Source organism: Papio anubis, chromosome 17 (genome assembly GCF_008728515.1).
Source record: "Papio anubis isolate 15944 chromosome 17, Panubis1.0, whole genome shotgun sequence".
In the NCBI taxonomy this organism is placed as follows: Eukaryota; Metazoa; Chordata; class Mammalia; order Primates; family Cercopithecidae; genus Papio; species Papio anubis.
The window spans coordinates 24,747,510-24,759,790 of NC_044992.1; the positions used below are offsets into that span (position 1 = coordinate 24,747,510).

The 12,281-nt window shown below is 41.9% G+C and overlaps 2 protein-coding genes across 3 annotated transcripts in view; both read left to right on the top strand.

Moving 5' to 3' along the window:
- Positions 1-12,281, top strand: part of ATAD5 (ATPase family AAA domain containing 5) — a 91,215-nt gene that overhangs the window by 65,961 nt on the left and 12,973 nt on the right. The window lies entirely within an intron of this gene.
- On the top strand, positions 4,889-8,437 carry LOC116271036 (ATPase family AAA domain-containing protein 5-like). The gene is made up of 4 exons (XM_031657458.1): positions 4,889-5,383; positions 6,236-6,369; positions 6,817-6,910; positions 8,239-8,437. Exons 1-4 carry the CDS (start codon positions 5,161-5,163, stop codon positions 8,319-8,321), a joined length of 534 nt encoding a protein of 177 aa, XP_031513318.1. The 5' UTR covers positions 4,889-5,160; the 3' UTR covers positions 8,322-8,437.

A 12,281-nucleotide genomic window follows, 5' to 3' on the forward strand; every position in this document is an offset into this window, starting at 1 on the left:
AGAGACGGGGTTTCACCCGGTTAGCCAGGATGGTCTCGATCTCCTGACTTCGTGATCCGCCCATCTCGGCCTCCCAAAGTGCTGGGATTACAGGCTTGAGCCACCGCGCCCGGCCAAGTCTCTTAACTTTCTTTTACGCTCGCTAACAATTCACTCACCTTTCTTTTCATGTCATTTATTTGTTGAAGAATTTGAGTCATTTGTCATGAAATTTTTCACATTCTGGATTTGTCTGCTGATTATATCCTCATGGTATCAGTTAACATAGTCCTCTTCCCTGTATTTCTTGTAAACTGGCAGTTAGATCTATGGGCTTGATTAGACTCAGGTTCTGTTCTGGGTCTGGCATACATGTATAGGTGGCCTGCGTACTTCCTATGACATCATAGCAGATTATCCATTGTAGATTACAAAATGATAATTTTATAATTATCTCTTTTGCATTTATTAGAATTTTAAAAGGAAGCACTATTCCTCATCAACTCTTTGGATGCTTTGAAATACAGTTTATAGGCACCAGAAATGCTTCATTCTTTCCTTTATTTATTAGTACTTAGAGTGATGGTGTCCTAGCAACCTTGACAGTTGACCAGTGAGTTTTTGTGCAGTTTAATTTTTGTTTTGTTTTGTTTTGTTTTTTGTTTTTTTGAGGCGGAGTCTCGCTCTGTCGCCCAGGCTGGAGTGCAGTGGCCGGATCTCGGCTCACTGCAAGCTCCGCCTCCCAGATTTACGCCATTCTCCTGCCTCAGCCTCCCGAGTAGCTGGGACTACAGGTGCCCGTGACCTCGCCCAGCTAGTTTTTTGTATTTTTTAGTAGAGACGGGGTTTCACTGTGTTAGCCAGGGTGGTCTCGATCTCCTGACCTCGTGATCCAGGTTTAATTTTTTAAGTGTTATTATGAACTCATGGATTTTTATATATAATATGTTTCACCTCTTTGTGTTTATTATTTCTTTGTTGCTTTGAAGATTTTCTCACTGGTTTTAAGTAATTTGATTATGACGTGCCTTAGTATACTTCATGTTTCTTGTGCTTGGGATTTGTTGAGTTTCTTGCATATATGAGTTTATAGTTGGGAAGATCAGAGTTGATAAAATTTCAACCAGTATTTCTTGAAATATTTTTTCTGTCCTCCCCATTTCCTTTGGCAACTCCAGTTATTATTATAGGTATTTTAGACCACTTGAAATTGTCTCCTGGCACACCGATGCTTTGTTCAATTTTTTAGTCTTTTTCCTTTTTTTGTTTCAGTTTGGTTAGTTATTATCACTGTTTATTCATGTTTATACATCTTTTCTTCTGTAGTATCTAGTATGCTGTCACTGCTATAAGTGTAGTTTTCATTTCTAGAAGTTTGATTTGGGTCCTTTTTGTATCTTCTGTGTTTCTACTTACCATGTATCCAGTCTTTCCTCTAGGTGTTTGAACATATCACTTATAACAACTGTTTTAATGGTCTTGGTTACTAATTCTATCATCCATGTAATTTTTTTTTTTTGAGACGGAGTCTCGCTCTTGTCACCCAGGCTGGAGTGCAGTGGCACAATCTTGGCTTGCTGCAAGCTCCGCCTCCTGGGTTCAAGCGATTCTCCTGCCTCAGCCTCTCTGAGTAGCTTGGATTATAGGCACCCGCCACCACATCCAGCTAATTTTTTTTGTATTTTTAGTAGAGACAGGGTTTGACCATGGTGGCCAGGCTGGTCTCGAACTCCTGACCTCAGGTGATCCACCTGCCTTGGCCTCCTCAAGTTTCTCTTTCTTTTTTTTCTTTTTCTTTTCTTTCTTTTTTTTTTTTGAGATGGAGTCTCACACTGTCGCTCATGCTAGAGTGTGGTGGTGCGATCTTGGCTCACTGCAACCTCCGCCTCCCAGGTTCAAGTGATTCTCCTGCCTCAGCCTCCCAAGTAGCTGGGATTACAGGCGCCCGCCATCACGGCCAGCTAATTTTTTTGTATTTTTAGTAGAGATGGCGTTTCACTATGTTGGCCAGGCTGGTCTCAAATTCCTGACCTTGTAATCCGCCCACCTCAGCCTCCCAGAGTGCTGGGATTACAGGCATGAACTACTGCACCTGGCCAACCTCCTTAGGTTTCTAGTGCAGTCTCAACTCAGAAAACATGGATTGACTTTCCCCTCACTATGGAAATTTTCTCAGGGCAATAGGCTGGGCAATTCTAGTGTTCACCTTATTTGTTATTTGTATCTCAGAGATTACTGTCCATTGTTGCATGATGACAAAAGTCTTGAAAAGTGTTATTTCATATATTATGTCCAGTTTTCTTGTTGTTCTTATTTCTGATGGGAGGATAAATCCAGTGCCAGTTCTATACCTTGGCTGGAAGCAGAATCCCATCTTACTTTCTTTTGGTGCTCATATTTTTCCATCTTTGGCTAGCGGGGAACTATTTTAATTGGTTTGTGTCCTTTTGACATTACCCAGCAATAGTTGATATTTTCCTTGCTTTCCGGCATGTTAGGATGTCCCAGACCTATATAGTTAGCTGTTTCTGCAAGAAGGTGGTTCTTTTGGTGTGAAATTTCTTTTCTTTTTTTTTTTTTTTGAGACGGAATCTTGCTCTGTCGCCAGGTTGGAGTGTAGTGGTGTGATATTGGCTCACTGCAACCTCTGTCTCCCGGGTTCAAGTGATTCTCATGCCTCAGCCTCCCAAGCAGCTGAGACTACAGGTGTGCGCCACCATGCTCGGCTAATATTTGTGTTTTTAGTAGAGACAGGGTTTCACCATGTTGGCCAGGCTGGTCTCGAACTCCTAACCTCAGGTGATCCATCTGCCTTGGACTCTTGAAATGCTGGGATTACAGGTGTGAGCCACTGTGCCTGGCCAAATTTTTTAGAAAGAATATATTGATATAGTTTAGCCAACTACTCACTGAGTATCTTAAAATAAAAATTGCCTTTTTTAAAATTATTTTTTGAAAAGACAGGGTCTGCCTCTGTTGCCCAGGTTGGATTGCAGTGATGCAATAATGGTTCATTGCAAACTTGAACTCCTGGGCTCAGATAATCCTCCTGCTTTAGCCTCCCAGAGTGCTGGGATTGCGGGTATGAACCACTGCACCTGGCTAAGCATGTATTTTTAAAACTAGTCTTTGGGCTAGGTGCAGTAGATCATACCTGTAATCCCAGCACTTTGGGAGGCCCAGGCAGGTGGATCACAAGGTCAGGAGTTTGATACCAGGCTGGCCACCATGGTGAAATGCTGTCTCTACTAAAAATAGAAAAATTAGCCAGGCGTGGTGGTGCACACCTGTAATCCCAGCTAATTGGGAGACTGAGGCAGGAGAATTGCTTGAACTTGAGAGGTGGAGGTTACAGTGAGCTGAGATTGTGCTACTGTACTCCAGCCCGGGCAACAGTGTGAGACTCCGTCTCAGAAAAATTAAATAAATAAAACCAGTCCTTGGACTGGTATTCATACATGATCAAGCAGTCCTTGGTCTATATCAAAATAAGAAAAATAAGGACAAAGGCTGGGCACGGTGGCTCATACCTGTAATCCCAGCACTTTGGGAGGCCAAGGCGGGCGGATCATGAAGTCAGGAGATTGAGACCATCCTGGCCAACATGGTGAAATCCCGTCTCTGCTAAAAATACAGAAATTAGCTGGGCATGGTGGCACGTGCTTGTAATCCCAGCTACTTGGGAGGCTGAGGTAGGAGAATCACTTGAACTCAGAAGGCAGACATTGCAGTGAGCTGAGATCGTGCCACTGCACTCCAGCCTGGTGACAGAGCGAGACTCCGTCTCAAAAGAAACAACAACCAAAAAAAGGACAAAATGGTGAGTGTTTTTTATAAATTGATATCTATTCAACATATATATATATGTGTGTATATATATATATATTTTTTTTTTTTTGAGACAGAGTCTTGCTCTGTCGCCCAGGCTGCAGTGCAGTGGCACTATCTTGGCTTACTGCAAGCTCCGCCTCCCAGGTTCACGCCATTCTCCTGCCTCAGCCTCCCCAGTAGCTGGGACTCCAGGTGCCTGCCATCACCTCCGGCTAATTTTTTGTATTTTTAGTAGAGACGGGGTTTCACCGTGTTAGCCAGGATGGTCTCGATCTCCTGACCTTGTGATCTGCCTGCCTTGGCCTCCGAAAGTGCTGGGATTACAGGCGTGAGCCACCACGCCTGGCCTGTGACAGCTTTTTTAACCTCGAGATTTTCAGTAAACTTATTGAACACCTCTAATATACAAGGGCTATGATAAGATCTATGGAGACAGAGGGTACAAAAAAAGAATAAGACACAGATATGGAACTGTGAACATGAGATGGTATGTGAGGAGCATCCTGTTCTGAGGCCATACAGTAATTAGGATTTGTAAGGACTAAATCCAGGTACCTAGAGGGGAAGAGAGGATGTATTCTGTGGAAAAACGCCACGGAGCTTCTGGAGAATAGAGGTGAACTATTTATTTTTTAACTTTTTATCTATCTTCCAAATCATCTCTAGAAATACATATTATTGGCTTGCAATTTACTGCAGGTCTAAATTAAAGTTGAACAACAAAGTTTTGTAATGTGCTCAGTGTATACTGTTATTTTCCCTCCATCCTCTTCTGACTTTAAGCAGGTGTAGAAAAAAATGAACGGAGGGATTGTGAACAGTATTTGTTGTAAGAATGTGTATTTCTGGCCGGGTACAGTGGCCCACGCTTGTAATCCTAGCACTTTAGGAGGCTGAGGCAGGCGGATTGCTTGAGCTCAGGAGTTTGAGACCAGCCTGGACAACATGGCAAAACCCCATCTCTACTAAAAATACAAACGATTAGCCAGGCATTGTGGTGTGCTCCTGTAGTCCCAGCTACTTGAGGGTTGGGCGGGAGGATTGCTTGAGCCTGAGAGGTGGAGACTGCAGTGAGCTGAGATCATACCACTTCACTCCAGCCTGGTTGACAAAGTGAGACCCTGTCTCAAAACAAAAAAACAAAACAAAACAAAAACAAAGAATGTGTATTTCTTGAGGAGTAGTGTCTTTTCTAAATGACTGGCTTAACCTTCTGTACTGGTAGAATAAATAAATATAGTAATATTTGAATGTACAAAGTATTTGTAAGAATGAAAGAAAATTTCTGTCTTGAATTTTTAACTGTTAAGAGTAGAAATACAGAATGTGGCTAACTATCTGGCTACCTGTATGATTTTTAGAATATTTATCTTTAAATGCAATTTGTTTTGGGCAGAAAAAATAAGCTCCCCTAAGAAAGTTGTTACATCACCAAGAAAAGTTCCTCCACCATCACCAAAAAGTAGTGGGCCAAAGCGAGCACTTCCTCCCAAAACCTTGGCAAATTATTTTAAAGTATCTCCCAAACCTAAAAATAATGAAGAACTAGGAATGCTTCTGAAAAATAATAAAGGTAAGACATTAAATTGAGAAATTAAATTATATATTTTTTAATAATAATGACCCTTATACCTAAAAATATGAACACATTTTACGAGTTCCTGTTGCTATTTATTAAATCTCAGCTACACTGAAGATTCTACATATAGAAGTGTTAATATTTTGTTTTAGTTTATTTTGGAGACAGAGTCTTGCTTTATTGCCAGGCCAGGCTGGAGTGCAGTGGCACGATTTTGGCTCACTGCAACCTCCTCCTCCTGGGTTCAAGCAATTCTTCTGCTGCAGCCTCCTGAGTAGCTGGGATTACTGGCACACACCACCACACCCAGCTAATTTTTGTATTTTTAGTAAAGATGGGGTTTTGCCACATTGGCCAGACTGGTTTTGAACTCCTGACCTCAAGTGATCCACCCACCTTAGCATCCCAAAGTACTGGGATTACAGACATGAGCCACCATGCCCAGCTTGTTTCAGTTTTTGTTTGTTTGTTTGAGATGGAGTCTCACTCTTTCATCCAGGCTGGAGTGCAGTGGCATGATCTTGGGTCACTGCAACCTCTGTCTCCTGGGTTCAAGTGATTCTCCTGCCTCAGCCTCCTGTGTAGCTGAGATTACAGGTGTGTGCCACCAATACCGACTAATTTTTTTATTTTTAATAGAGTAGGGATTTCACCATGTTGGTCTCGAACCCCTGACCTCAGGTGATCCACCTGCCTCCCAAAGTGCTGGGATTACAGGCATGAGCCACCACGCCCGTCCTATTTCAGTTTTGATAATGGATTTCAGTTTGAGCTTATTCTGTGGATATATCCAGTGTCTTAGCAAAAGTTGATTTTACCTAAAATATCAATATTGTATTTATGCAGGAATAAAAAATTCTTTTGAACAGAAACAAATTACTCAGACTAAATCTACAAATGCAACTAATTCAAATGTCAAAGACGTTGGAGCTGAAGAACCCAGCAGAAAAAATGCAACATCTCTTATTCTTTTTGAGGAGGTAGGCTTATAGAAGTATACATTTGTGAGAGCTCATGATTAAGACTTACTTTAAAGAATACAATATGTTTTCTTATAAAGAATTGCAAAATAGCTAAAGAGGTCGGGAATACGTGTATCTGAAATTAAAGCAAATGAAACTGTCCACTCTAGAATAATTTTTCAGGAAGATGATTAATTCACGGCTGCTAATTATTGTTAAATGATTGTATAAATTCTGATTCATATCTATCTAGTTAATAAGTGGCTGCATTTGTTTTTAACATTTGATAGTTGATAATTTTAAAATTCATTATAGTATATGACATAAACTTTCAACATGGGCTGAATTCACACTTCATAAATTCATAAATTTTGTCTCTAACAGACATATAGAATATTTACTATGTGTACATAACTGATATTAGTGTATTGTTATTACATTAATATTCTAATAAACTGTTGGTAGGTTGATGTAATTTTTGATGAAGATGCTGGGTTTTTGAATGCAATCAAAACATTCATGGCAACAACTAAACGACCTGTAATCCTTACTACAAGTGGTAGGTAACAATGATTTTACTTCAGTTAAACAGTTACTCAAATCTGTAGTTCATCTGCAGAGTGGAGTAATTATAATTAACTCACAAATAGCAATTACTTTTAAAAATGGATACTACTTTGGATTACTATATTGGGTGTTAGATATTTAGAAAGTGGAGAACAATCTCTAGAATGCAAATAAGAGATCTAGTAAAGGTATTTTAGTAGGGAAAGTACTAGATTCTTCTCCTGGCGTCCTTATCATACCTATGATTAGATCACTAAATCTTATTTAGTGGTCAAGATTTTTTATGGAACCCAACCTTTCCGTTGTTCCTTAATACTGAACTTAGCCACTCTTTTGCCCCGGATAACACTTTCTTATGGATTATTGTATATTTAGCTATCATCAGCCTAACAGAATTGATCCATCTTCTAAAGAATTATCACAGAATGTTTCATTTAAAAAACTAATTCAATTTCTTTTTAAAAAAATTGGAAATACTATAATAATATTCTAATATTTTTCCAGTTATAAATATTCATAAGACTAGACTCTACTTACAAATTAATGCCCATTTGGTAGTGATTGTACTCTAAAAATATTGAGAAAAATCTTATTAATCACAAGTTAGGTGGGTTTTTTGTTTGTTTTGTTTGTTTGTTTGTTTGTTTGAGACAGAGTCTCGCTCTATTGCCCAGGCTGGAGTGCAATGGTGCCATCTCGGCTCACTGCAACCTCCAACCTCTGCCTCCTGAGTTCAGGCGATTCTCCTGTCTCAGCCTCCTGAGTAGATGGGACTACAGGCACACACCACCATGCCCAGCTAATTTTTGTATTTTTAGTAGAGACAGGGTTTCACCATATTGGTCAGGCTGGTTTCGAACTGCTGACCTCAAGTGATCCACCTGCCTTGGCCTCCCAAAGTGCTGGGATTACAGGCATGAGGCACCATGCCCAGCTGGTAGTTTTATTAGAAGATCATAGTTGGCCAGGTGTGGTGGCTTATGCCTTTAATCCCACCACTTTGGGAGGCTAAGGTGGGCACTTGAACCTAGGAGTTTTAAGATCAGCCTGGGCACCATAGTGAGACCCCCATCACTACAAAAAAACTTAAAAGTTATCTGGGCGTGGCAGCTTGAGCTTATAATCCTAGCTGCTTGGGAAGCTGAGGCAGAGGATCACTTGAGCCCAGGAGTTTGAGGCTGCAGTGAGCTATGACTACCACAGCACTAGGCGGTGGTGGGGAGGGGGGTGCTGAATATTTTCATAGAAAAGTATAACTGGAAAAAGTTACTTAGTGGTCTTAATGTTTAAGAATGTTTTTGTGTGTGTGTGTGTGTGTAGATCCAACATTTAGTTTAATGTTTGATGGCTGCTTTGAAGAAATCAAGTTCAGTACTCCTTCCCTGGTAAGTTTTAAATTTTGATAACCATAAATTACATATCACAATCATGTAAAAGTAATTTATTATTAAATACAGCTATAATTTAGCCAGGTGTGATATCATGCCTATACTCCCAGCTACTTGGGAGGCTGAGGCAGGAAGATCACTTGAGCCCAGGAGGTGGAGGTTACAGTGAGCTGGAATTGTGCCACTGTACTCTAGCCTGGTCAATCAATCAATCAATAAGGCTAGGTACAGTTGCTCATGCCTGTAATCCTAGCACTTTGGGAGGCTGAGGAGGGCGGATTGCTTGAGCTGTGGAGTTCGAGACCAGCTTGGGCAACATGGCAAAACCCTGTCTCTACATAAAAATACAAAAAATTAGCCAGGCATGGTGGCACATGCCTGTAGTCCTACCTACTCAGGAGGCTGAGGTGGGACAATTGCTTGAGCCCAGGAGGTCAAGGCTGTGGCTGCAGTGAGCTGTGATTGTACTGCTGCATTCCAGCCTCGGTGACAGAGCAAGACTCTGTCTCAAAAAAAATAAATACCTGGCTGGGTGTGGTGGCTCACGCCTGTAATCCCAGCACTTTGGGAGGCCGAGGAGGGTGGATCACCTGAGGTCAGGAGTTCGAGACCAGTCTGACCAACATGGTGAAACCCTGTCTCTATTAAAAATACAAAATTAGCCGGACGTGGTGGCGCATGCCTGTAATCCCAGCTACTCGGGAGGCTGTGGCAGGAGAATCGCCGGAATTCAGGAGGTTGCGGTGAGCCAAGATCATGCTATTGCACTCCAGCCTGGGCAACAAGAGTGAAACTACGTCTCAAAAAAAAAAAAAAGAAAGAAAAAGAAAAAAAAGCTATGATTTAAATGTGGTTTCCTTTTTTTTTTTTTTTCTTTGAGACGGAGTCTTGCTCTGTCACCCAGCCTGGAGTGCAGTGGCCGGATCTCAGCTCACTGCAAGCTCCGCCTCCCGGGTTCACGCCATTCTCCTGCCTCAGCCTCCCGTAAATGTGGTTTCTAAGGAATATGTTAAAATTTTTAAGTTTTAGGACTTCTGATATTTCTCTTTTTGTTTTTTGCTTTAAAAATGTTTTTTCTTTTGGGGGTGGGGTCACCATCTGTAAGCCCAGGCTGGAGTGCAGTGGCGGATCTCCAGCTCACTGCAATCCGCCTCCCGGGTTCACGCCATTCTCGGCCTCAGCCTCCCTGGCTGCTAGGACTGAAGCGCCACCGCCCGGCTGGATTTTTATGTTCTTGAGCGAGGGGTTTCACCGTCAGTCCAGCCAGGATGGTCTTGATCTCCCCAAACCTGCGTGATCATGCGTCACCGGCCTCCCCAAAGTGCTAAGGATACAGGCTTGATCCACAGCGCCTGGCCAAAATGTTTTTTCTTCTTAAATTAAAAATTTTTATGAGGCTCCAGTGTTCACTAGGTTTTGCCTGGTAACGGTGCTTTTCTGAGAGTAAAATTTAAATGGAGTTCAAATTCCCTTCATGAATAACCTAATAGATATATTTTAGCCACATGCAACATATATAAAAATCAGTGTCATCATTAGTACGAATCAGAATATAGAGCATTTTCCATTACCTCCTGAAGTTCTCATGGACCCTTTCTAAAGTAAGAATCCCCTTTTCCACAGAAGTCACCACCTTTTTTTTTTTCTTTCTTACAATGATGAACAAGGCACTTTTTAACCTTCAAAGAAAGTTTTGTGTGTGTCTTTTTTCTTACTTTCCTTTTTCTTTTTGTTTTCATTCTTCTAAAAATAAGTTTTAAATTAATTAAGTTGCTGGGCATGAGTGGCTCACATCACGTGTAATCCCAGCACTTTGGGGGAGTTGAGGTTAGAGGATTGCTTAGAGCCAACAGTTCAGGCGCTGCAGTGAGCTATGATTATGGTCAGGTCAATTTTATTGTATGGGTTCTTGCCTTTTATTTTAGGTGAGGGTCTCACTCTTCACCCAAGCTGGGTGAGTGGCTGGTGCCTGTTGCCCGGGCTGGGTGTGGGTAAGCGCGATCTTGGCTCACTGCAACCTCCAGCTCCCTGGGTTGAACCTTCTCCCACCTCAGCCTCCTAAGTAACAGGGAATTGGATATGCATGCCACAGCACCTGGCTAATTTTTTGTATTTTTAGTGAGATGGGATTTCCTGCCATGGCCAGCCAGACTGGCTTTGAACACTGACCTAGAAATAAATCCACCCCCATGGCTCTAAAGTGTGGGATTACAGGTGTGAGCCCGCCACTCCTGGCCTGTTCTTTCTTTTAAAATTGTGTTGCTTGGCTGGGCAGTGGCTCATGCCTGTAATCCCAGCACTGGGAGGGCAGAATCCAAGGAGTTGAGACCCGCTTGAGTCAGGTTTGGAGCCCCGGCTTAGGAAATGTGGGTGAAACCCTATCTCTATAAAGGAATTTAAAAATTAGCTGGGCGATGTTGGCCTGTAGTCCCAGCTGCTTGGGAGGTGAGGTGGGAGGGATCGCCTGAGCATGGGAGGCAGAGGTTGCAGCGAGGAGGCAAATCATGCACCACCACTCCAGCCTGGAATGATAAGACTCCCTGTCTCAAAAAAAAAAAAAAAAAAAAAAAAAAATTGTTCTTTTAACACATAATTAGACATTTTAAAGTGCCTCCCTAAACAGGCTGGGCTAATAGCTCATGCCTATAATGCCTAGGACTTTAGGAGATAGAAGTGGGTGGATCCCATGAGCCACAGGAGTTCAAGAGACCAGCCTGGGCAACCTTGGCAAAATCCTGTCTCTACAAAGCACAAAATTTAGCTGGATGTAAAAAAAGAAAGAAAATTAACACAAGGTGGCATGTGCCTGTAGTCCCAGCTACTTGGGAGGCTGAGGGCAGGAGGGATTGCCTGAACTTGGGAGGTGAGGTTGCAGAGTAAAGATCGCACCAAGAGCCTCCAGCTTTCCAGAGGCCGAGACTCTGAGAGAAAAAAGGAAAAAAAAATTGTCTAGACTCTGCAGTCTTTTGGATTAACCAAGTGTATTATTTCATTTTACCTTCCTCAGTGACTTTCCAAGCTATATGCTCATATAGCCTCCACCATGGAATTAAGGCTATTGGGCTTTTAAAATGGTTAGTCTACAGTTAATAAGATCATATTTGTGTGATAATAGTGTATGAAATGTTCAGAATGCGTGGGATTTATAGAGACAGAAGTGGATTCATAGCTGCCTAAGGCTAGAGGGCTACAGGTAGGGAAATGAGGGGTGACTGCTGATTAGTCTCAGGGGACTGCTTTTGGGGATGATGAAAATGCTCTGTAATTAAGATAGTGGTAATGGGTGCAAAACTCTATGAATGTCTAAAACCATTAGATTTTACATGTTAAGTAGGTGGAATTATAGTATAAGATTATATATAAATATAGCTTATTATGTATTTTAAAATGTGGCTAGTCTGAATTAGTTTGCAATGCTAAAAGTGTAAATATAAACACTTTTGGAGACAGGGGTCTCACTCCTGGCTCCTAGGCTGGAGTGCTTAGTGGCTCAGTCTCCCAGCTCACTGCAGCCTCTGCACCTCCTGGGCTCCAGGCAATGCACCTCGGCTGCTCCGGTGGCTGGGACAGTGAGTAGATATTGCCACCACGCTCAGCTAATTAAAATATTTTTTGGCCGGGGATGAGGGTCCTTCGCTGTATTGCCCTGGACTGATCACCAGATTTCGCAGGCTCCAAGTAGCCCTGCTCAGCCTCCCAAAGTGCTGGTATTATGTGACCACGGTGCCCTGGCTAACACCAGATTTGAGATGAAGTGCAAAATAGGAATGTAACACATCTCACTAATTTTATATTGATTACTTTACTAATATATTTGGATATATTATTTGTAAAGAGAATATAATAAAGTGAGTAGTATTATAATTTTTAAGAGACAGTCTCACTATATGCATGAGCTAGAGTTACACAAGCAATGTCACTGGCTTACTACTAGCTCCACCTCCGGGTTCCCAGTGCCAATACATGAAAAAAAGA

Excerpts from the sequence above, each read along its gene's own strand:
- LOC116271036 (XM_031657458.1), top strand. The coding sequence starts at position 5,161 with ATGATTTTTAGAATATTTATCTTTAAATGCAATTTGTTTTGGGCAGAA. Across the intron at positions 5,384-6,235 it reads GCTTCTGAAAAATAATAAAG|GAATAAAAAATTCTTTTGAA; the intron begins GTAAGACATTAA and ends GTATTTATGCAG. Across the intron at positions 6,370-6,816 it reads CTCTTATTCTTTTTGAGGAG|GTTGATGTAATTTTTGATGA; the intron begins GTAGGCTTATAG and ends AACTGTTGGTAG.